The sequence below is a fragment of the Neomonachus schauinslandi genome, chromosome 8 (assembly GCF_002201575.2).
Source record: "Neomonachus schauinslandi chromosome 8, ASM220157v2, whole genome shotgun sequence".
In the NCBI taxonomy this organism is placed as follows: domain Eukaryota; kingdom Metazoa; phylum Chordata; class Mammalia; order Carnivora; family Phocidae; genus Neomonachus; species Neomonachus schauinslandi.
Genome location: NC_058410.1, coordinates 44,775,442 through 44,800,522, shown reverse-complemented (window position 1 = coordinate 44,800,522; position 25,081 = coordinate 44,775,442). Strand labels below are relative to the sequence as shown.

At 39.6% G+C, this 25,081-nt stretch overlaps 1 protein-coding gene across 2 annotated transcripts in view; it reads right to left on the bottom strand.

The window, feature by feature from the left end:
* The window catches only part of ROS1 (ROS proto-oncogene 1, receptor tyrosine kinase), a 103,632-nt gene that overhangs the window by 68,943 nt on the left and 9,608 nt on the right, over positions 1-25,081 (bottom strand). For both annotated transcript variants that reach the window (XM_044917423.1, XM_044917424.1), the window contains exons 5-15: positions 21,125-21,185; positions 14,484-14,632; positions 13,683-13,821; positions 10,763-10,964; positions 10,034-10,110; positions 8,240-8,362; positions 7,890-8,074; positions 6,849-6,946; positions 2,544-3,040; positions 984-1,196; positions 131-241 (exon numbers count right to left, since the gene is read on the bottom strand). In XM_044917423.1, the coding sequence (XP_044773358.1) occupies positions 131-241; positions 984-1,196; positions 2,544-3,040; positions 6,849-6,946; positions 7,890-8,074; positions 8,240-8,362; positions 10,034-10,110; positions 10,763-10,964; positions 13,683-13,821; positions 14,484-14,632; positions 21,125-21,185 (1,855 nt within the window). The remainder of the gene's footprint in view (positions 1-130; positions 242-983; positions 1,197-2,543; positions 3,041-6,848; positions 6,947-7,889; positions 8,075-8,239; positions 8,363-10,033; positions 10,111-10,762; positions 10,965-13,682; positions 13,822-14,483; positions 14,633-21,124; positions 21,186-25,081) is intronic.

Below are 25,081 nucleotides of genomic sequence, written 5' to 3'. Positions count from 1 at the left end.
CAGTCCATGTTTTTTTCCTTTCATTATTGACCTAACACCAAAACGTTCAATTCTCTGGATGTATTGAGGAGCTTAGGAGTTCTTACATGTAGAAACCTGACACCCAAGTGAACAAGGATTTGGTGTTTACCTGACACATTTCCTATATCAGAGGATAAGAATGTTCCTGGGCCAAAGCTATTCAGTGGCTTACTCCAAAGACCATCTTCTTTCACAGCCATAATAAATGGTGGTTCTGAAGCTGTTTGGTGAAAAGAAATTAAAAGAAATATCACAGAAAACACACGTTTTAAGGTACACATCTTATACCCTAAGATTTCCTTTATAAAGTAAAAGACTATCGATATTTTAAAAATACCATGGAAGGATATGAGTGATTACATCTGCTTAACAGAATTATCTATCATGTTAAACGTATTTCCTGATTCTTACATAAGTAATTGAAGTTGAATGTGAAGAGAAATGTGTGGTGATGCTGCCTCTTAGCAATGTCATGGTCATGGCACGATCTCCCCTCCCCGTTGGCTATTGGTTGCCACGATTTCATGCCGAGCACCCAGAAGTCATCGTGGTAACAACAGCAGCATAAATGGTATAATTCTCTTTCCATGTTCTTTCAGCCAAGAGGGTGGAGTTCAGCATAATTCACAGACCCTCAACTTCTCTCACCATGACTGTCAGAGTTCAAGGGCTATTATTGCTTCATAAACCATGAGAAAGAAGAAAGCCATAAAGAAGAGGAAAATTATATCGTTTCCTCAAAAATATCTTGAAAAGGTTAAGATAACAATTTAGAAACGTAAGTTAAATATCACACAATGCTCTATTTGCTTTCTTCATCCAGATAATAAACACATACTCCAAGAAATCCATGCATCCTCATTCCAGTTTCTTTACCACATTGGAGTTGAGGACATCTTAAGGACACAGGGAATAAACCTATGTTGTCAGAATTACTCCCTAAATCAAGAACATGTTCTCACCTGGCACCAGGGTAGTACCCACCGAAGGCTCTGACCAAGGGCCTGGCCCCTTGGGAGAACTGGCTCTCACAGAAACCTTGTATTTCGTAGCACTCTGCAGCTCAGACACATGAAGCACGGTCCCACTGATGTTCGAGAAAACGTGAGTGATTTCAGGAAAGTCTTGGGTTGATACTTTCACCTCATAAATCCAGTTCTGCCAGGCAGAAGGGCCTAATCAGAAAAGTTAAACCATATTACTCACCAGGATGAGACAGGCAAGGGCAAACAAAAGGTTGTCAGTGAATTCATCTACAGCTTCATCTTGAGTAGAAGGGTAATTGGGCGGTAAAACATGCTACCCCTCACTAGTCATCAGGGTTGGTCTGACGATACGACTAGGACACTGTCCATTCCAGCCACGCCATAGTTTGTGCTCCATCAAAGGAGACATCATTTCCAACAAATCAGAGTCAAAGCTACACGTGGGCTGCATAAAATTATCAGAGGCGTGTCAAATAACACCCCAGGTGTAACCAGCCTCCTAATAAACAAATGTTTAATGATGAATCTTTAATATAACTCTCAGTGTTTGTACAGTATCTTCCTTCTAGAAGCCCAAACTATACAAAACCAAACAACAACAACAAAAACTGCCTCTAGAGCAGTGGAAATATACAGCAAATAGGCGTAATTAGCTTTGTCTTCAAGTCAAAAATAGCCCATGTTTGCTAAATACGCTAGGACCAGGAGTTGGCAAACGACAGCCCACAGGCCAAATCTGGCCCACTGCCTGTTTTTGTATATAAAATTGTACTGGAATGGCACAGTTCCTCATTTACATATAATCTAGGGATGTTTACACACTGCAACGACAGACTGGAGTAGTTGCGACAAAGACCATATGGCCCACAGAGCTGAGCATATGTACTATCTAGCCTTTCCTTTATAGAAGAAGTTTGCCGACCTCTGTGCTAGATACTGTGCTAAGTGTTCTAATGATGCATCTTAATTCATTCTGTGTGACAATCCGAATGAAAGATATAATTAACGCTCCCATTTTCTAGGAGTGAAAACCAATGCACGGAGCAGTTAAGTAATATGCCCAGGATCATTCTACTAATAACTGACAAGACCAGCCTTTGAACCCATGCAGGCTGGCTCCAGAGCCCACCTGCTTACCCTCCACACACACTGCCTGTCCAGAGATGGAAGTTCAAGTTCAGAGAGTTTTAGGAAGTTGCTCCGATTCATGCAAGGTCTGGATGGATACAAATCTCAACCCACCTGCACTATCCCTCTGGCTACCATATTCACTCAGACCAGAATGTCAGTGCCTGGCTCTCGGTAGACACTCAGTAAATGTTCCAACTATTGTGTTGGGATATACACAGGAAATATAGAGATGTTCCTAGTGCAAAACCAATAAACGCAGAACAAATGTCTAAGCACTTTTTCTGGAGCTAAATAGCACTTCTGGTTGATGACTGAATAATCACATACAGGTTCTCAAAATTGAGTCGTGATGTCAAGCAATTCAAACTTTCCTCCTTCCAGCAACACTGGGCAGGGGGCACTCACTGGCTCCAATGGCGAAGGCAGGGGGCTTCCACTGAACCAGGGCCTGGTGGGAGCCAAAGAGCACGGAGAGCTGCTGTGGGCGGCCTGGCAGGGGGTGCGGCTGAGCGTAGGAGCTGAAGATGACCAGGTTACCAAAGCCAAACTCTTCTATGTGACTCAGGTCACATCCCACGATGAACTCATTAAAAGACAGAGAGTCCTGCTGGAAAATGGCCTTGCCATCTGTGACAAGGAAGTCATTGTTTTCACAAGCAAAGCTCTTCACATCAGCAAAGGAGACATGAGCTAGGACAAGATGGGAAGCAGAGCCGTCCAGAAATGTTGACATGAAGACATGAGCGGTGTCATTGAAGTAAATGATTCGTTTAGACTGTGGCTTCACTGCAAAGTCCTTTAGTGTGCAACTCTCCACAATATGTAGGGCTTCTGAGTCCCGACCAGATGGCACGGGGAGATCTACTCTATAAATGCCGTCTTTCAGGAGATAAAAGACATACCTGACATGGGATCAAAAGAAACCTGGTGTGATCCACTGCAACCTGCTTTGTCCTGTGATGCAATCAGAACCATAGTTCTCACCAGTCGCTAAACACTGGGTGTCCCAAGGTACACAAGGGTAAAGGTACTTACTAAAGCTATGTACTATTCATTTAAGTTAGAAGCTGGAACATTGGAAAATTTCAGCCTCACTTACAATGCTTTGTCTTTCAATTATATATGTGACTATAAGGAATCAGAATTCAAGAGCAGAAAGGGTCTTTCAGATTTTCTAATGAAGCCTACTTTTTTTTTTAAAGATTTTATTTATTTATTTGAGAAAGAGAGAGAATGAGAGAGAGCACATGAGAGTGGGGAGGGTCAGAGGGAGAAGCAGACTCCCTGCCGAGCAGGGAGCCCGATGCGGGACTCGATCCCGGGACTCCAGGATCATGACCTGAGCCGAAGGCAGTCGCTTAACCAACTGAGCCACCCAGGCGCCCCATAATGAAGCCTACTTTTAAAGGAAAGCATAATATATAAAAATGACATGGCTAAACATGTTATTTATTGAAAACACTTTCCTCCAAAATGCACATATTCTTAAATCTAATTCTTTCTATACATTTTCCCATGCATTGTGAAGGATAAAATAGAAGAAAGCAAAAACGTTTAACCTATTTTTAAAACCACTTATTATTCCGCTATAAATATCTAGCAAAACTACCTTGCATTTTGTAGTGGACTAGGTTTTTTTTTTTTTAATATTTATAGTTAAGTGGGACAATAGAGCTACCATTTTATAAATCATGAAGAAATATCCCACAAGACAGCAAAACAGCTGGGATGGACCACCCAGCAGTTAGAAGAAGCCAGTGGAAGAATTTTGTAAAATAAACCACCTAATTTGGAGCCAAATCTCATGGTAATAGTACATGTGGATTTTTAATAATGAAACAGAAAACACCACCAAAATATTTCATTGATAAACCAAATCTACAAATAGAATTTTAACTAAAACATAAAACTGTTAAATTGGATGAAGCTAATTTAGAATGTGTGATCATGGAGACAGATGCTAACACAAGTACACTTCTGCTGGGGCATCTGGGGGCTCAGGCAGTTAAGCATCTGACTCTTAATTTTGGTCAGAGTCATGAGATCAAGCCCTGAATTGGGCTCCACATTGGGCACGGAGACTGCTTAAGATTCTCTCTCTCCCTCTCCCTTTGCCCCAGCCCATCCCTCTCTTCCTCTCTCAAAAAAAAAAAAAAAAGAAAGAAAGAAAAGTATACTTCTGCTTAGCAAATCTTTCTTATCACAGCCCCATGGATTGACAGGATTCCAACCTCTCATCACAACTGTCAAATTATTTTCCTTGTCCTATTCAGTCCCACCCTTGTTCTCCTTGATGACTATTCCAAATCTTTATCAATATGCTCGACCCCTGTGTTACAATAATATCCTGAAATATAAACTCCATGTTGAGATGTGAACCTATGTTGTTTTTCTTAAGAGAGGGTTGTAGCAGGCAAAAAGCAGAAACAACTTGGCTCTTAACTTTCTGCTTTAGTTTCCCAAGTTCAAAGCTATTAATGGAACATAGAGGGACTTCAGAGTAGACAAGAGGAAGAAGATTTGGGGTGAAGATTACAATCCTTGGGCTGCAGCAGAGAGAGGACAGGTGTTTAACCCTCGTTGCCACTTTGGAGGGTAAAGAAAGGAGAGGGAAGGTGCACAGAGCCGGGCTGCGGAGGGAAGAGGGCAGAGGTGAGAAGGAGAAGAAGCAGGGTAGGGGAAGAAGGGAAGAGGTTTAGAGTAAGTACAAACTCAGTGAGTGAATAACTCAATGGTGCAAAATAACAGCAGAGAGGAAACCACTTCTAATGCCAGGAGAATAAGTGATTCACACATCTGGCATTCCTTAGGGACACTATATACAAAGTGCTGCTAAAAGGTATACGCTGATTTTTACAGAAACACTATTAGTGTAGGAGGAGATGATTAGAAGACAGGCCCTGGAAGACAAATACTGGCTCCACAGCAAAAGAGCTGCGTGATCTTGGGCAATTACTAAGCTGTGTTTACTTTCCGATCCATAAAGCTGAGATAATAAAAGTACCTACTTCATACAGTTGAACAAGAATTAAATGAATTTTTGGAAGTAATACACTTAGAGGCACCAATTAATATTATCATTATCATTTCTAGTCACATTTCAAAATCTAAGCACAAATCAATTTTATCTAATGGAATAAAGAGCCACCAGAGACTTCACTGGGATGCATTCCGAGTGACTGATTGAGTGGGTGAAGTTTATTATCCTTGTTATATTTATTATATGTAAGATTATAAAAATATATTTACTATTATTTATTTAGTGGGTGGAAGTTTATTTATAAAATGAGTCATTTTGGGTAAATGCCAGCAGCAAAGTTCCATCTCATAGGATCTTACACTTTTACAAATGAGAAAAATAAGATCCATGGAGTCCAAAGGACTCACCCTACAACACAGTGTTTGTAAAACATATTCTTGAATCAGTAATTCATGCAAACTTAAGTATCAAGACAAAATAAGACAAAGTAAGACAAAATAAGTACCTAGTAAATTATGAATGAATGTCAATAGAAAACTTGATTTCAGAGCAATAATGAGCAACCCTTTTTTTTTTTTTAAGATCAATTCATTGGGGCACCTGGGAGGTACAGTCAGTTAAGCGTCTGCCTTTGGCTCAGGTCATGATCCCAGGGTTTTGGGATCGAGCTCTGCGTCGGGCTCCCTGCTGAGGGGGGAGCCTGCTTCTCCCTCTCCCTCTGCCTCTCCCCCCCAGCTTCTGCACTCTCTCTCTCTCTCTCTCAAATAAATAAATAAAATCTTTTAAAAAAAAAAAGATCAATTCATGAAAAATAAAAAATGTCATGGGCTATATATATATATATTTTTCATTCAAAAGGAAAACAATTTTATCTGACAGGAAAGAAAAAAACTTCCTCTTATAAACTTGGCCTTGCTTATTAGCTATCATTCTCTGGTCACATTTAAGAAATAATATCGCCAAAATAATTTTCTGTGTTTTCATCCTTCACATTTATGTATATTTGGAGATCACACAATATATTCACAGGGAATACTTCATTTCATCCTCAAAATAACACAACTGGGCAAGCATTGTTATGTTCCACATACGAACGGACAAAGGAAAAGTCACAGGCACAGTTACTTGCTCCAAGTCAGACTGCAATTTAAGCAGGACAGCTGAGCTAAAATGTGTCCATTTTATTTGGGGGGGTGGGGAATAGTTATTTAAAATGGGAAATTTTCACTTGTTATTAACCATCAACACCTATGTCCGAAGATGGGCAAAAGCAGCGTTCTTGGTAACCAGCCGCCTCTGAGAGGTCTGAGAACAGGACCAGGGAAATGAACTGGTGCTGAATTGCTCAGCAAAAGAAACAGTAACATGGAAGGAGGAGTCACAGGCAGGAAGGACTCCATGGGGAGCACCGAGGAGGCAATGAGACCCGGAGTCATGCCATAAAATAATGACAACTCCAGGACTGGAACCTAGATCCCTGAGACCCCGAGAAGAGATCTTTCCCACCTACCCATATTTTACTGTGAAGGAGAGGAAAATCTACTCAACGTGAGAAGTTGTGGATCAAGTTTGCAAGAAATTTCCTTGTGGCTCTATAGAATGCAAACTTTGCCTAGATTTAATTACATTTGAAATGAGATACATAGGTTGGCTCCTCTGGTTCTATCAAGCAAGTTTCCCAAAGATTCTTGCCACGGAAGAGAACTCACGGTTGTAAGGCTAACACTTACCCGTTGTACGAATCAGCCACAATTTTCTGAGGTGCGGTAATTGAGGGAGGAGTAATTTCCTCAATGTTCGAGCAGTTTCCTAAATCACAGACATACGCCTAGAGAATCAAGCATGCATCCGTGGATCAGTGTCTGTCTGTATTCAGTTTGGCCAACAAGTATTTCTTTTTTTATTTTTTAATGCATCCCCCCCCCCCCCCCCCCCCCTAAGAATAAATATTTTCTTAGCATCTGTTCTTTTCTTTGAATTTTGCTAGTCACTGACCACTTTTCAAAGTATAAAAAAAAAACCCACAAAACTCGTAAAAGTCAGCTTTATATCCCATATCCTAATGAATGTGCATCCTGTTTACACCAATGAAATACAAATACCTATTTTCCTGGCTTGTGGAACTAATCAAATTTTTTTTTAAGATTTTTTTTCCTTTTTTTTTTTTAAGTAATTTCTACACCCAACATGGGGCCTGAACTTAAAACCCTGAGATCAGGAGTCATATGCTCTACCGACTGAGCTGGCCCACCCTTTAACTATTTGTTAAAATGTAAGCTGTATCCAAGTTTATGGGCTTCCGGCCATGGTGATTGTAATAGGCCTGTCCTTTTGAAAGAAGGAAAGTTGAAACACAGCAGGACTGTTTTCTCAAAGATTTCAATAACACTGTATTTTCAGAGACTACTAAAGTTACCCTTGGTTATTATATAATTTAAAATGCTCACAGCTGATTTTAATCAGCTACTGATAACACAGACACCAGACACCACCACTCTCTTATGAAAAATGAATCATCATTAATATAATAAACCCATGGCTTTGAAAAATCACAAATAAAGATGATTTAACAGTAGGTCAGGACTGTCTTAGGTAAAGTCCAGACCTTCCTAAAGACCGGATCTATGACTCAGGGCTAACCTAGTGTCTAAAACTCAGTAAATACTCACTGAGTATTTACTGAGTGAAAGAATTATGTTTACCTACAGATATATCAAGATATGCACGTGCGTGTCGATATCCAATTATTCACTTTAAATCCTCAGACTCACCAGTTCATCCATGATGAAATACATTCTCTGATAAAGCCAGTCTACGGAGATGGAAGAAATTAATCTTGAACCTTTGTAAAAAACTCTCAGGTCAGACGCATCAGACATGTTGGCAGCCTCTTTCATCCATATGAGAGTCCCTTCTGAGAAATAAACGACTTGCTGGTGGACATTAACCGATATTCCTAGAAGAACCATGCAAATACATGTGTGTTATGATATCACAACCAAAAAGAACCTTACATGACAGAAAATTTATTTCTTTAATTTTTAATAAGGAGTTTAAAATAGAAGTCAGTCTGGGTCTTTTTTTTCCACACTAAGGAAACATTTCTTCCGATCATACTGACCTGTAATATTACGGTGTGTAGCATCTGACTGAAGGCAATGTGCTTCATCTACTAAATGTTTTAAAGATCTCTTTCTTAGAGAAGCTTTTCTGGATAAAAAGAGCCACTGTTCCTCTTCTTGAACTAAAACAATAACATGATTTATAGGCAGACCAACCACATGCACATCAACACACAAAAAAACCATTACCATCCTTCAAAGCAAGGCAACTAACGATCGAACGAGGCTGGTCGGATTTTTCTCTGAAGGCAGCGGGGGCATTTCAACTGCAACATATATCACATTATTCCACGATTGGGGGTGGGAAGTACAGTGTCAGTCAAGTAGGCTTTATATGTATGTGCCCCGAAAGACCCCCAAAATAACACCACATAAGGGATCACTGCTCTCAACAGCCTTGCACCCGCAGGAGCTCAGCTCATTACCCACAGCCATGAGAATGTGGCTGCTCGGTGGAGGTGGTCCAGCCCAGGCCAGACTGGGCTGTTGCGTAACACCAGACAGACACTGGTTGTCTCTGTTTTGTCTTCAATTCTCTCTCCCTTTGAGGCCAGAGAAAAGTCCTTAGAGCAATGAAATCTGAGGACTGCAGGACTCTGCTTGACATCCCACTCAGTCGGAGACTGATGCAGGGTGCGTCAGTGAAGGGCAATTAATAAAAGTTATGCAGTAATTGCAGTAACAACAACCTTAAACCTGCTCTATATTTAACACATCCTTCGGATGCTTCTTGCATAACAAAAATGCCTCTCCTTTCCTAGAGTCCAGTAACAGCCAAAAAACCAAAGGCTGGTGATAGACAACACTCAATACACATAGACGGGTGCACATTAGGGGAAGGGGCAGTCCATTCAGCAAATGGGATTCTGGCGAAAATAGAAAACAGACTCCTACAATTCTGAATCTTTCTGTGTTGTTCAAGACTCCTACTCGTGTCCCCAGAATATTTCCAGTGCTTCTTAGAAAGCATTTTCATTTTATTATTTTTTCCATACAGGTATCATACAGTAAGTATTTAATCTCTCAGGCAATCATTCAAATGCCAAAATGAAAAAAAAAATAATACTTCAAAATAATAACAAAAGCTAACTTGGTAGATTGAATATTCAAAATGGTAAAATGTAAATTATTAAGTCCAGATATATTCAAAAACCTGAAGGAGAATGGAATAAAAAGATATCTGATAGGAGCGCCTGGGTGGCTCAGTCGTTAAGCGTCTGCCTTCGGCTCAGGTCATGATCCCAGGGTCCTGGGATCGAGCCCCGCATCGGGCTCCCTGCTCAGCGCAAAGCCTGCTTCTCCCTCTCCCACTCCCCCTGCTTGTGTTCCTGCTCTCGCTATGTCTCTCTCTGTCAAATAAATAAATAAAATCTTTAAAAAAAAAAGATATCTGATACATATTAAATGATGATACATAATACAAAATGGGGGTGAGGGCAAAAAGATTACATGTATACCTAAGCGTTTAATGTGAGTCACAATCACTAGTGATTTCATCTGAAACTAAGGCTTTGTATGAGGCCATTTTTTTTTAATCCCTAAATTTTTCATTCTAATTTTGAAATTCCTAAATTCTAATTTAAAACCTTTGGGTCCAATAACTTCTATTTGTCAAATACTGGATGGGATTCATTTAAAATCGGAGCTTACCAAGTACCAAAAGACAATGTTGATTTGGGCAGAAGAGGTGGGGTTCTTGGGATCAACCAGATGAACCAGGACTCTGAGATCTGAACCCACCCTTGCCACCCCCTCAGTTCCCAAGTAACAGAAGGGGCATTCCCAGGCTGTACCTGCTGAGGATAAAGTGGTAATACTAGATTCTGCTTCTGGCCCCTCACCAACTTCATTTACTGCTGCAATGGAAAACCTATTCCAAAAACAATTTAGAGAGATGTGTTTCACATGGCATGGTGTGAACATGAGATAAAAAGAGAAGGAGCAATAATACTTCTATTTAAAGAACAATGTGGCCATGCACGTATCTAGTTACTCAGTCCCACTGCTCAGCACTGAGATGACCATCAATCACATCCTTGTTTGCATTCCGCATAGAACAGTTCAGGGTCACAGAGGTCAAAAACTGAACTCTGCTATCTGCATGACCCCCATCCCTACCCTAATTTAAAGAGGCCTTGGTAAATGCTGGAAAAGCTAACAGTAATAAAATAATCCCCCTAATGGTTAATAAAAAAATACCACTAACAGAATTTCACTTCCTTACTTTTTTCATGTTGGGTTAAATGAAGAAATGGTATTTATGGTGTTTATGATATCTTTATTGGTGCCTATTTATAAGGATCCTCTGAATATAACAGAAATACTTCAGAATGTTTTTGCTTAGGACACTGTAGTCTAACAGACACAAACTTGAGGAAAACTACGATAACATCAACCCAACAGCACAAAGTCAATGGGAGTTTTCCAAATACATTTAAACGACTTTGGGGCCATATGTCTTAAATAATGATTATGCCTACGGCCATGCTGGCTACATCTTCCTTGCCCCACTTAATTCTTACCTGTAGGTGGTATTTGGCAGAGTGGAGTAAAACTGGAAACTGGTTCTCTGTGTCCCTGAATCTAATTGTTGATTTTTGCTGATCAGTCTTAAGTTATAACCCAAAATAGGTCCTCCTGGGAATTGGGGTGGAGACCAACTGACTTCCACGGTGTCGGGACTCGAGCTCTCAATATTTCTAATGGAAGGAGCAGTCTCAGGAACTAGAAGATGTAATGGTGACATGGTGAGCAGGAAGATGTACAAGCAACAAATGTAAATAGCACAGGGAAAAAAGTCTTGTTTTTTGAAGTGTAAATTAAATATTTTCATTAATATTCAAAATAAGTGATAGAGAGAAGGCGGTAAGATATCTAGGAGCTGCAACTCTTGATCCCTAAATGAGACCAGCTGGCTACTTTCCTAAGGGACTCTACCAAGTGTTATTTTCCTTGCATATAATTTATGAAGGTGCAGGTAGGCAAATAGGATAAATGTTCTAGAAAAAAGTTATCAGAAGTCTCCAGAGATCTGAGTGAGTTGAAACTGTGGGGTGGAACCCGGCTAGGAAGAAGAAGAGAATCTGTAACAAAACCGTAGTCAATGATTAACAGGAGTTGAAAGAAGTAAATCCTGGGCCTTTTCACTCACTGGAGCGCTTGCTATAGCCTGACCAGTTCCAGTTGAAGATGCAGGCTCAGATAAGCCGGACTTAGAACAGTGTGCTTCCCTCTTGCTGACACCCAGACGTATGTTCCTTCCCATGGCGCCCAAGGTCCCTTAGAGTCCAAGTTCACTGTGCTTTAGCACTACCCTCTCCCTTGAGAAGGATTAAAGGAACATGCATTCATTAATTAAGCATTCACTCATAGACTTGAGAAGCTACCTAAGTAGTAAAGAACAGAAAGAAAAACAAATGATCTAACAGCCTGCCTGCCATTCCTGCCTCCACCTACTTTTCATACCTCCCACCCCCTAAACCCACCCTTTCATTTCCTCTTCCTGTAGAAAGACACACTCTGACGTCACTTTGTTCTCGTGTGGACTTCCCTCCCTCTGAATACTTTTGGCAAATGTTCTGCATCACTCCTGACTCGGGAGAGTTGGTAGAAATTAAGACAGTGCAGCCTTCACATTGGATGAGTTTTTAAAAGGCTGTTTATTGATCTCTCAGCCTTTCTCCAATATGATTCCTCCTCAACTCTCAGACCAGTCTTTGGCAAACACAAACATCACTGTGTCGACTCTTCTGCTCCCTGCACTCCGTCACCTTGGTGAACGGAGGGGTACGAATCATCTTTCACTAATTAGAAGCAGGATGTCAAAAAACCTAATTCCTTAGGGTCAATGCTCAGACCCAGACATGATCTGCTCCACTTCGAGCAGGTTGGATGCCACCTACATGGTAAGCTGTGATTATTGTCCAAATCTCTCCCACAAAAATCCTCCCTGAAAGGCCAGTCAGCGTGGGCACGATATTCCTTGCCTATTAACCATTCTCCTTGGTTAAGAAATTATCTTCATAAGGGCCTCGATTAAAAGGTAATAATACCATCTAAATCATACATTTCCCATCATGAAAGGAGAAGAGGGCCATGAGGCATGGAATACAAAACAGGTAACTATAAGTTTTAATGTGGCTAGAAAAGTGAGAAGGAATTGAGAAATGAGGTGCTATCCATGGAAAGGATATCCAGAGTAGGTCTGGAATACATGGAGGGCATGAGGGTTTGCAAATCCAGGAGAAAAGCCCAGAACTGGAAAACAAAATTTGCCTTCTTCATTATTTTGATTTGACTAGCCATGGGCCGCCATGGGCCCTGGATCATATTATCTCTCCAGCATCAGAAAATGTCCCAGCACTGTTGGAATACATGAGGCATTGCTTTGAACAAAGAAGGATCCACGTATTCCACTCTGATCTGGAACATTTCAAATATTGCCCTAGCCAGTGTCTGACCCAAGCTTTGGAGGATGGTCAGGGAGTAATTAGCAGAGGTGGCCACACACAGCCTAAAATCTGATAAGCAGTAAGCGAGCACGAATCAGGGAAAGGGGAAAATGCCGTCACCAGCTTCCTCAGCTGTTCAACTGTCCACAGCCTAGTTCAAGGTGAGGCTCTGTGCACACTGCCAAATCTCCAGAGCTGATGGGTCGGGACATCTAACACCTGGTCTGGAATACATCCCCGCAGGTCCAGTCAGCTAACCCTGAGGGTAAGGGAACCACATAACTCTCCTTCAGTGTCTGCCCCACGCATGCACTCCCCTAAAATGCTCTAGGTTAGACCCCTTTTCCCAGCATGGAAGCCACATCTTCAAAAGAAGAAATCCGAAAACGCTCCAAGGTAGGTGCAGTTTTTTTTAAATCATGTCTGATAAAATGTCCAAGTATTATCATAACCTCCAGGCGGACTGCTCTCCCTCTGTGCTTTCCAATCTGATTCCCTCATTCCCTCAATCCATCTTATGCGTAGCTGCCAAAACTATCTTTTTCAGAAGTATGTGAAATAATTACTTCTCTGCTTAAAAACTGTCCTTAACTGCTAACTGCTTATTGAGGCTTATTCTGCAACCTGACTGTCTTTCACCCCTACGCCCCATTTGCAAGCCCCTAACAGACAGACCCTGTTCAAAATGTCCCTCTTAACATTGTACACAGCACTCTCCCACTTACAACGTGCTTTCCTTATTTATTATGCTTACTGCTTAGAGTATGTCTCCTCCACCAAAAGCTGAGCTGCACAAGACCAGGGAGTTTGGTATTGATCATAGAGACATGCTGAGCACCTAGAATGCTACGGGGCATATGGTTAGGTACTCAGTTACTGAACGGATCAATTGATGAAGGAATAATTTATTTCATTATTTAAAATAGAACCAAACTAAACTAAAGCTTTGGAATAATCTCCTTATTTCATGAGCCACAGGGACACACTATACCTCCATAAGGATGAGTCCTGTAACTGGGACTTGGCAGAGAATACAGCTGTAGCTGGGCTGTGAAGATCCAGACCACTCGAAAAATATACTCAGTGAAGGGATGCAGGGGCTGTACCACATATGAGAGCTTGGACACGGCCTACGTCAGGGAGAGATTAATAATTAGCGTTTACAGAATCACCACCACACAGTGCGGCTCAAGAGCGCAGATCAGTTTGTAAGAGGTGCAGGACTTCTTGGATATGGGGTGTCCCGGGGCCTGCCAGCCCGGAAGAAATGGGCCTGGAGCTCGGAGCTGAGCCGTCCAGATGTCAGCCTGCATAATTCACACCCAAAGTCTCTCCTTCCTCAAATTGGCAAAATTATGGATTCAGTTATTTGGCATTTACCTCAAGGCTTTAATAATTTTTCTATGTTAATATACTTAGTGTCTTTTTCCTCTGAACTTGCTCATGCTTTCTTAAAAGAGACAGTCCTAGATGACTTTCTTGCCCTCCATCCTAGTTGGAATCCTTGTAGGTGGGGTGGGCAGAAAATGACCAACGATATGAGTAGTTGGTTAGGTGACGCTGCGCTGAAGGAACAAGATGTATGTCTAATATGTTTTCCTCAAAAATAAAGGATTTAGCATCAACATGTTACAGAGTAGCAGAGATTAAAGTTCATCTAACCCAACCATTCATCTTAACACTTGAATCTCCTCTAGAATGTCTTTATACGTATAATAATACGTAGTAATTGGGCATTTTTAATAATTTGGAAAAAAAACCTGTGTGTACGTACGTAGGCAGCTTTTCATACCTCAGTATAAGTCCAGCTTCCAGGAAGTTGTGCATATTTCCACTGAATGATGTATTTTACTCCAGAAATGTTGGCAGATTTCCATCGTAAGGTCACACCATGGCTTCCAATGGAAGAAGCAAAGGGTGCGGTGGGGAAATCGGCATTTTCTGGGGAGAAAACAGGACTTCATTCACCATGCACCTCTGTCAAGGCAGGAGAAAGGGTGTCTGTTTCATCTCGGGCTCTCAGGAGTCTCTTGTTACAACTACATCTTGCCACAATAGCTTACCCAAATAATAAATGATGTACATATTCAATTGGTTTATTTTTATAAATCAGCTAGACAGTCTGGCATCTTGTTTTCCCCGTAGAATTCACTATCATCATTTTTTTTTACAGGCAAGCAACACAGAGTATTGTACAGTTTTCTCTTATGATTACCACTTCCTTACTGGTGGGTGCCAGGGGCGTGTATGGTACATAACAGAACCATCTATTGTTCCAGAACAGGTATCCCAAGACATTTTTAAAATGTTACACTACAATCCTGTTGCTATTGCTCATCTTGTCAATAAATTATTTTTATATGTACAAGTAATTCTACTCCAAAGGATTCTATATTCAGTTGTTCCATATTGTAAAGTATTTTGTGACTTCTAAACATTAGTAACGTCGATGTGGGAAACAAAGGCAGAAGAAAAATTATTAAATTTCCTTAATGCTTACAGTCCATTGGCAAGTCCTTGAAAGAGGCAGAGTGACATTCCTCTAGGGACTCAACTGCCTCGATGCTGACACTTTGCTAAGGGCAAAAGGCAATCTTAGCCTGACCCCCAGGATCCTGTAGGTCTTCTTTAACAAAAACAAATTCCTTTAGAAACTTCCTTTATCTCTACTCCCCAAGATACATGTTGGCAATCATCCCCAAGCATATGACCCACTGATATACATCTGGAGGGTCTCTTAACTAAGGTTTTAGTGGACAGTAATAAATGACCTTTTTTCCAACAATAGTTAACCCCCTCAAGGTCCTGGAAACCTTGCTTCTAAAATTCTGGAGAGACTTATGCCATCCCTAACCCCCTCCCCACTTGAAAGCATATAAATCGCCACCCCTCAGCTCTTTCTGCCCACGGGTCCTGTCCCTGTGCTTTAATAAAACCACCTTTTTGCACCAAAGATGTCTCAAGAATTCTTTCTTGGCCATCGGCTTCAAACCTTAACGTTTTTCCTACATCAACATTGCAACTGGCAACACACATTTATTGTTGCTACTTCCAGGCCCCGTACAAAAGGCTAGAATTTGGAATGGTATGTTCCACTGGGATGAAGTTATTTTACTTTACTTTTTCTATCTTCCAAAATTGTGAGTGATATCATGCTTCAGCTTGCTTTTTTCCCCCCAATTTTTAACTGTGGTAAAATACACATGACATAAAAGTTACTATCTTAACCATTTTTAAGTGTGTTCAGTGGTACTGAGTACATTTTTATTGTTGTGCAACCATAACCACCATTCATCTCCAGAACTCTTCTCATCTTGCAAAACTGAAACTCTACCCAGTAATCATTAACTCCCCATTCTGCCTCCCCCCAACCCCTGGCAAACACCATTCTACTTTCTGCCTCTATGACTTTGACTACTCTAATACATCATGTAAGTGGCATCAAACAATATTTGTCTTTTTGTGACAGGCTGATTTCACTTAACATAATGTCCTCAAGGTTCATCCATGTTGTAGCGTGTGTCAATTTTCTTTCTTTTTAAGGCTGGATAACATTCCATTGTATGTATATATCAAATTTTGCTTATCCATTCATCTGTCAATGGACACTTGGATTGCTTTCATGTGTTAGCTATTGTGAATTCAACAAGAAGTGTATAACATCAGTGTATAAATATCACTTCAAGAACCCACTTTATTTTGAGTATATACACACAAGTGGAATTGCTAGATTCTATGGTAATTCTGTCTTTAATTTTTGAGGAACCATCATGCTGTTTACCACAGAGGCTTTATCATTTTACATTCCCACCAATGGTGCACAAGCATTCCATCTGCTTCACATCCTCATCAAAACTTTTATTTTACTGGGTTTTTTAAAGGTAGGAATTCTAATGAGTGTGAGGTGGTATTTAGTTGTAGTTTGGATTTGCATTTCCCTAATCAGTTAGTGATGTTGAATATCATTTCATGTGCTTATTGACCATTTGTATATATTCTTTGGAGAAATATCTATTCAGGTCCTTTGCCTATTTTTTGAATTGGATTGTTTGGTTTGTTTGGTTGTTCAATTTTAGGAGTGTCTATATATTCTGGATATTAATCCCTTATCAGATATATGATTTGCAAATATTTTCTTCCATTCTATTGTTGCCTTTTTGCTCTGTTGATAGTGTCTGATGATGTGTATATTTTTTTAATTTTCATGAAGTCCAATTTGTCTATTTTTTTCCTTCATTGCCTGTGCCTTTGGTATCATATCCAAGAAGTCATTGACAAATCCAAAGTTGCTTTCACTCTATTTTTTCTTCCAGGAGGCTTATAGTTTTAGGTCTTACATTTAGGCCATGAATCCATTTTGAGTTAATTTTTTCATATGATATTATGTAAGGGTCCAATTTTATTCTTTTGCATGTGGATATCCAGTTTTTCCAGCACCCATTGTCTTTTCCCGATTGAATAGTCTTGGCACCCTTGTCAGAAATCATTTGACCATCTATACAGGATTTATTTCTGGAGTCTTTATTCTAGTCCATTTGTCTATGTATCTGTCTTATTATTGCAATAAGTTTAAAATCAGGAAGTGTGGGTCATCCAGCTTTGTTCTTCTTTTTAAGATTTGGGGTCTCTTGAGATTCTATATGAATTTTCAAATGGATCTATTTCTACAAAAGATACTGGAATTTTGATAGGGATTACATTAATCTGTAGGTTGCTTTGGGTTAGCATTGACATCTTAACTGTATTGTCTTTCAATCCATGAATATGGGATTCTATTTAAGTCTTTTTTTAATTTGTTTCAGAAATGTTTTATAGTTTTTATTTTACAAATTTTTTACCTGATTGGCTAAGTTAGTTCCTAAGTATTTTATGCTTATTGATGCTATCGTAAATGGAATTGCTTTCTTAATTTCCTTTACAGATTGTTCATTATTAGCAAACAGAAATGCAACTGATTTTCATGTGTTTACTTTGTATACTGCTACTTTGCTGAATTTATTGGTTCTAACGGTTTTTTGTGCTATCTTTAGCATTTTTTACATGTAAGATCATATTATCTGTGAACAAGGATAATCTTCCTTCCTCCTTTCCAATTTGGATGGCTTATTTCTTTTTCCTGCCTGTACTATGCTAAATAGAAGTGACAAAAGCAGGCATCCCTGCCTTGTTCCTGAGCTTAGAGGATAAGCTTTCTTTTCTAAAATAACAATGACTACTCTGGTCAAGAAAACATAATAAGTTCTTGTAAGAAGCTTAAAATGGCTAAATACAAACTTCCATGACCTCTCTCCTTCTGGTTAAAAGTTGACACCATTCTGATCGCTATAGATACTGAATCTGGACTAATTGAAGTCCATACTACCAGAATACTCTGTGACCCAGAAAAAAGAAAGCCATTGTCATCTGAGGTTCTAGCCCAGAGAGCCTTAGCACAACACTTCTCTGCTGATTCTTCTAATTATGGTTCATTTTTAGTTGTTATAACTATACGAGCAAAGCACAGTTCCATTTTTTTCCCCTGTTTTATGGTGTGAGACACCTAATAGCGGAGATTGCAATAGTCTGTGGGAAACCTTTGTCAAAAAATTAAGGACACCTGGTTTAAAATGGAGTCAGGAAGCCCTGAAGGGGGAGCTCTCTCACCCACTCACCACTGGTTGCAGCCTGTAGAACAAAGAAGGAAGTTAAGAATTATTTTGCCAAGGAGGACATTTTTCACACGGGAATTTCATATTTTTTTCTTTTTTTTTTTAAGAAAAAGAAGGAAGATCCCTCCATGCTCCAGCAACAATGCACTAACCATCACTTGCAGCCAATGAGAAACCAGAACAACCTAGAGCTCTCTTTCTTGTCCAGTGAACTTTTGTTCAAAACAACCCTCCCCAATTTCCTCCTTTCTTCTATAAAAGCTGACCTTCCCTTTGTTCTCCAGACTTGCCTATGGTTTGCTTGTCCCGAATTACAATTCCTTTGCTATTCCCAAATAAACTCCTTTTGCTAGTAAGATAACTGGCTATTTTATTTTTAAGGCTGACACTTTAAAGAGGGGTCCAGTGTGGAGCTGTCAGCAGAGTAAGGAAGAAGATCCAAAAGAATCAGAAAGAACATAAGTTGAGAACTTGGCAAAAAGAACCAGAGTTATATGAGTAAGTGCAAGTAAATGTAAACTTCACAGCTAACTGGAGATATGTGTTTCAAAGCCACGGCAATGTGTATGGAAAATCAGAGGTCAAATAGGTTTGTTCTAAAATATCAGGATAAGAATTAACTAAATGAGAAAGAGAAGCTGAACTGATCTGTATACTACTTTCAACACACTGCTGAATGGACAAGAAAAGACTCTGGTCAGATCAGAGGGTTAAAATCAAGTTACTCCCTTTCTAGTTCATCTTTAAGTTGATCCCTTTCTATGTGGCCCCAAGCAAATATATATATGCTTTGTGCCTCATTTTTCTCATCTGTAAAATGGGGATAATAATAGTATTTATCCCTTTGAGCTCAAAAAGAGCTAATACCTATAAATTACTTTTATCAGTGCCTGACTCATAAAAAATAAATAAATAAATAATAAATAATAGGTTTTTTTACTTTAATATATTCTTAACTATTACCATTTCCACTGTGGAAAAGAGACATGGATGGTATCTAAAATAGAATAATGTAGCAGACTCACAGATAAATGGACCAGGTACCAGATGTGTTAGAGACAAACACGATCTTAGATGTATGGGCAAAAGGATTCATTCTAACAAACTAAAGATATGGTCTATAAGCATATTATTTATATGCCTTTATTTAGCCTTGGTATATCTCATTTGTTAATGGTCTATAGACATTCATCCATAGTCAATGAGAAATTTTAAGTAAAGCATTGATTACACTTGTATTCTAACAGAATATATAATTAAGATGGTAGTGTAACTTTGGAATATAAGAAAAGAATGTAAATCAATGTTTCCTAAACTTTCTCAGTTCTGGCATCTTTAGTTTCTCAGTAATTTTTTCATAACTCCTTGGACCAAAAGAATTACCTAACAGCTCCGTTAATTAAGTATTATAACTTAAGTATGCGTGTCCTTTCAACTTAGTAGATGTTTGAAAGAAATAACACACATAAACTGAAAGACAATATATGTATTTAATCCTTAAATAAAAATAATTGCCCACTAATGGGATCTGTGTGCCTATTGGGGACGGCACAATTTCTCAATATTATAATCAGATTGGGCACCACCAACCCCATTTCCCGTTCCACACTGAGTTTTTTATGGTACTTTCTTTTTATCACAGCAATCACCAAAAAACTCAGCATTGCAAAGATATACTATAGAAAGGAATGTAGTGCATTTCATTGTTTATACCATGAACTACCTCCAACTAGTACTTCCAATGATGTCCAGAAGTTGTCAACTATCTTGTGTTTCCCTTGAATGTTCAAAATGCCCCATCCCTTCCTATGAGGTAGATGTAATGCACTGGGGTACCTCGGTGCACAGTTTGGAAACCATAGAATATAAATTCTATCCATAGCTAGCTCCCACTACATAGTAGGAAAAGAATGTAATATCACTGTCTCTCCACAGAAATGTCAAGGGGTTCTGTCTAAAAGACAGAAGCAAATCAGGACAGCAAGACAAGATCCCCCCATTTTCCATCAGCCACTGAGAGCAAGGTGCAAGCCATCGAAACAAAGACTACAGCTTATGGAAGAATCGATCATTTCCCAGTCTGGAAGGAACTATCTATCTCTTAGTGGGAGGAAGACCCTGGAAATTCTGGAAAAGAAAGCTACTAACATTGAGGCTGTGACTTATCAAAGAGTTGGTCCTTCAGAAACCACTAGAGAATTAACACACTAGGACAAAGCCATTTAGACAACACCCAACCTGCTCTGAAATCAGACAGAGGGAGCTGGAGACATACAGCTTAGTACCCTACTTACTCAAAATCTAAAAGCAAGAAGCATCGCTTCTATACTTGCAGTAAATTTCCTAAGCCTTGTAGGGAGCCATGCATATCATAGGTACTCCATTGACTAGCTAGTAGCTGAATAATTAAAAGCACATTAAATAAAATATTCCTGTGCTTTCAGTTCATTAAAATAGTGGCATTTCCTGACATCAAGTCTGCTTAAGATCCATAGTCATCTCTTTCATTAAGACAGAAGTGATTTCACTTACTGAACTGAGGGCAAAAATCTCAAATTCTAAACCTCAGTCAGGTGCTGTGGTCCCCCTATTTTGCTCTGAAAGAAGAGTCTTGCTGAGTTTCTATCACAATGGCTTCCACATTTGAAATTATATTTATATATTTTTACACTGCTGAGATATAGAAGTCTAAATATTTTAAGAGATGACTCATTCTCCTTACATGAGCACAGGCCCCTAGAGTGGTGTCGAGGATTTTTAATAACTGTTGCATATGTCTGCTTACCTAGCGCTTCCTCCTCGAATGCACCTTCAGCACTCCTGCAGCCGACCTCACATGATGCTCGCTGTGGAGACAGGTAGCATCCCAGTCAGGGCAGCCTTGCTCCTGCGTTTGCTGATACATTTCAACGACACTGTGACATTCTAGTGCCTGGTATATAAGTATACCCGTATATCAATTATTTCAGCTGCAATACTTTAAGTTTCCATTTGCTAGTGGGATTAGAACAGCACCTTTCAAACTTTTTGACCATGTCCCAAATTCCAAAACACATTTAACAAAACAACATCTCGAAACAGTACTTTTTTTTCCTTTTTTAACAGTTTTATTGAGGTATATTTCGTATACCATAAAATTCACCCATTTAAAGGTGGCTCAGTCATTAAACTTCTGCCTTTGGCTCAGGTCATGATCCCAGGGTCCTGGGATCGAGCCCCACATCGGGTTCCCTGCTCGGCAGGAGGCCTGCTTCTCCCTCTCCCACTCCCCCTGCTTGTGTTCCTGCTCTCTCTCTCTCAAATAAATAAATAAATAATCTTTAAAAAAAAAAGATTTAAAGTACACGATTCAGTGGTTTTTAATATATTCATGGAATTGTGCAATCATCACTACAACCTAATTTTAGAACAAGTTCATCCCATTAAGAAATCTCACACCTGTAATGCAATCATAGCCATTCTGTTCTATTCTTTCATTTTGTTTGTTGTGACTCCTTATTCACTAAGTTGATTTCGTAATTGTCTAACGAGTGACATCCCACAGTGTGAGGAAGCATTGAGCTCAACAATGCAATTATATATTTGCCATCTTGGTCAAAGGTTTAGTGAGTTAATAACCTAAAACTCTAGCCTAAGATGATGCCTATTTATTTTATATATCCATGTTTTCCTTCAGAAATTAAAAACTGACTAAATTTTATAGTAACTTGAACATTTTAATGAATATCCTAATACTAACGTTACATTTTAAGGTCTACAAAAACCTAGGAATGATTAGCATTTTACTTCATTAACTTAAAACAGTAAACATTTTCATGACCTAGACATAAATCTCCTGCAACTCTTAACAGATGCATTAGCATTCGTTACAAAGAGAGAAAGAAAGAAAGAAAGAAAGAAAGAGGGAAGGAAGGGAGGGAGAGAGGGAGGAAGGGAGGAAGGAAGGAAGGACGGAAGGAAGGAAGGAAGGAAAGCAGAGGAGAGGAAAGGAAAAAGAAAAAGAAAAAGAAAGGGAAAGGGAAAAGGAAAGAAAAGAAAAAAGAAAAGATAAAACTTTTGGAGAAAAGGCACAAATTTTAAGACTATAACACAATCATGATCCATCTTCCTGCTTTCATTCAATTTGCAATTATAATACCTAGGGCAACGTGCTATTGTTTCTCCTGGTGATAGTGGAAACCATGACACAATACATTTGCCCTAAAGATCCCAGGTTATTTGCAAATACTAGCTGCACAATGTTTGACCTATTCACTCAAGGGAAGTGCAGACTGATAAGCTCGGGTTTGCTTAGTTAAAGATTAATTTAAATACCTCAGTCGGGGCTCAGGATTATTTAATTTAAGGGCTTAGGATACTTTTCACATTCTTTTTGCAGGTTTCAGTAAAATACATTCAACATGTTTATTAACTGCAGAGAATAAATATACCAAGTGGCAACAAAATTATCATGTAACATGGAATTTTTTTCCAAGAGGTAAAACCAAGGAAAGAGAAAGGAAATAGAATAGTGTTTATTTGGAAATATGGCTAGTCCTGATTACCCAGTAAATTGTGGGTTTATTTTTCCTGCATCTTTTCAGAAGAAAATATATAATAAAATTCTGATCGATCTAGGAGTTTAAATATTTTGTTACTTTGTGAAGCTTGTATTTTTTTCAGCTTTATTGAGATACAATTGACATATAAATTGTGTAAGTTTAAGATATACAACATGTTGATTTGATACATTTATATATTGCAAAATGATTACCACTGTAGCATCAGCTAACAACTCCATCCCATCACATAATTTCCATTTCTTTTTTGTGGTGAGGACATTTAAGATCTACTTTCTTAGCAACATTCAGGTATAGAATGCAGTATTATTAGCTATAATCACCATGCTGTACATTAGATCACCAGAACTTGTTAATATTAAAACTGGAAGCTTATATTCTAAGGAGTTTAAATGTTATATCAAGTGGAGGCAACACTATAAATTAGATTCTCTCCCTCTCTCTCTCATCTAACATTGGGCTTACAATGACATTATCCAGTGCTCAAATTGCCTAGAGAGAATCTAAAGGTGGTCAGATTTAAGGAAATCACAGAATCTGAGCCCAGAGCCCCTGGATGAGACATTTATACTAGTGTATCCCAGGCCACTGAGCTACCATTCCCACTGCAGAAGCCAAGTTCATGCTTCCCAGGGGCTAGCTACATCTGTCTGCTGTCTCTGTTCTAGTCCACACTCCCATTTCTCCCACAGTAGTAAAACCACCTTTCTCATCATCCCTCTGGCTCCACCCCTGTGTTTATCAGACAGGCACACGCTGGCAATGCCTTTCCTTACTCCTGTAACACAAGGAGAACATACCCACCCCCCTCCTGGGACGCCCCGAGTACAGCCGCTCCGTAGGAATTGTGGCTTCCTTTCCTTAAAAACCATTCATTCATTCACTCAAAAAATGCTTATTGAGTACATATTTTGTGTGTGTGCCAAGCACTGGTGTAAGCTCTAAGGATCTGGCAGTGAGCAGACTGGTAAGTTCCCCACTGTCATGGAATTTACATTCTCTAAGAAGAGGACAGACAACAACCGAGTAAAAAAATTTTTAAATAAAATACATTCAGATAATGAGAAGTGCTATGAAGAAAATAAAACAAGTTAAAGGCATAAGGCATGACTAGGCAGGAAGGAGGCTTCATCTCATCAGGGTGCTCAGGAAGAACCATGCAGAGAGGAGCCTGGAGCAGGACCTGAGTGATTGCAAGAATCTGGGCTCACAAAGGTCTTAAGGACAAAAGCTAGCAGGCAAGAATGTTCCCCCTATACTCCAAAGAGGGAAAGGCCAATGTGGTGGGCACATAGAACACGGGAGATGGGGTGCAAGGTGATGCAGGGGAGCCAGCAAATGGTAGTTCCATGAGCTTTCTCAAATGGCAACGCAAAGCCATAGAAAGGTTTTTAGGAACAATATGATCTAATTTGTGTTTTTAATTATCAGGGATAAGCCATCTCACTGGCTAACATCATTTTCCAAGTTGTAGTTTGCTAAGCTAACTCTTCCAACACTATTTCCTCCAAGGAACATGTGCAGAAATCCCAGCTTTATAGGTTGAAGCATTAATGGTTGAAGAGTTTGATTTCCTGCAGGTGTATGTAGATGATTCAAACATCTATGTATCCATATATCTATCTCAATCTCTATATAGCATGTATGGCTGTTCAGTTCTACTTTATTTAAAGTGTAAAATAACCAAGTATACAAAGAAAAGACAGAATAATTATGTAAGTTATAACACCGAAAGAAAAGGTGGACATCATATAGACGCAGACAGTGGGTCAGCTCACTGACCGCCAGGGAGCTACCACATTAGAAATCCAATCTCGGGGGTGCCTGGGTGGCTCAGTTGGTTAAGCGACTGCCTTCGGCTCAGGTCATGATCCTGGAGTTCCAAGATCGAGTCCCACATCGGGCTTCCTGCTCGGCGGGGAGTCTGCTTCTCCCTCTGACCCTCTCCCCTCTCATGCTCTCTCTCTCTCTCATTCTCTCTCTCAAATAAATAAATAAAATCTTTAAAAAAAAAAAAAAAAAAGAAATCCAATCTCGGGCTGTTTCCATGCTTGAGAGGCTTGAACCATCCCTGATTTTCTTAACACAATCTTCCCAGGGATGGTTTTGGCTGGGGGTGGGGGTGGGGTGGGGGAAGGGTGGTAATGTTACTTTAATCACATAAAAAGATTCTAAGGCGGTTT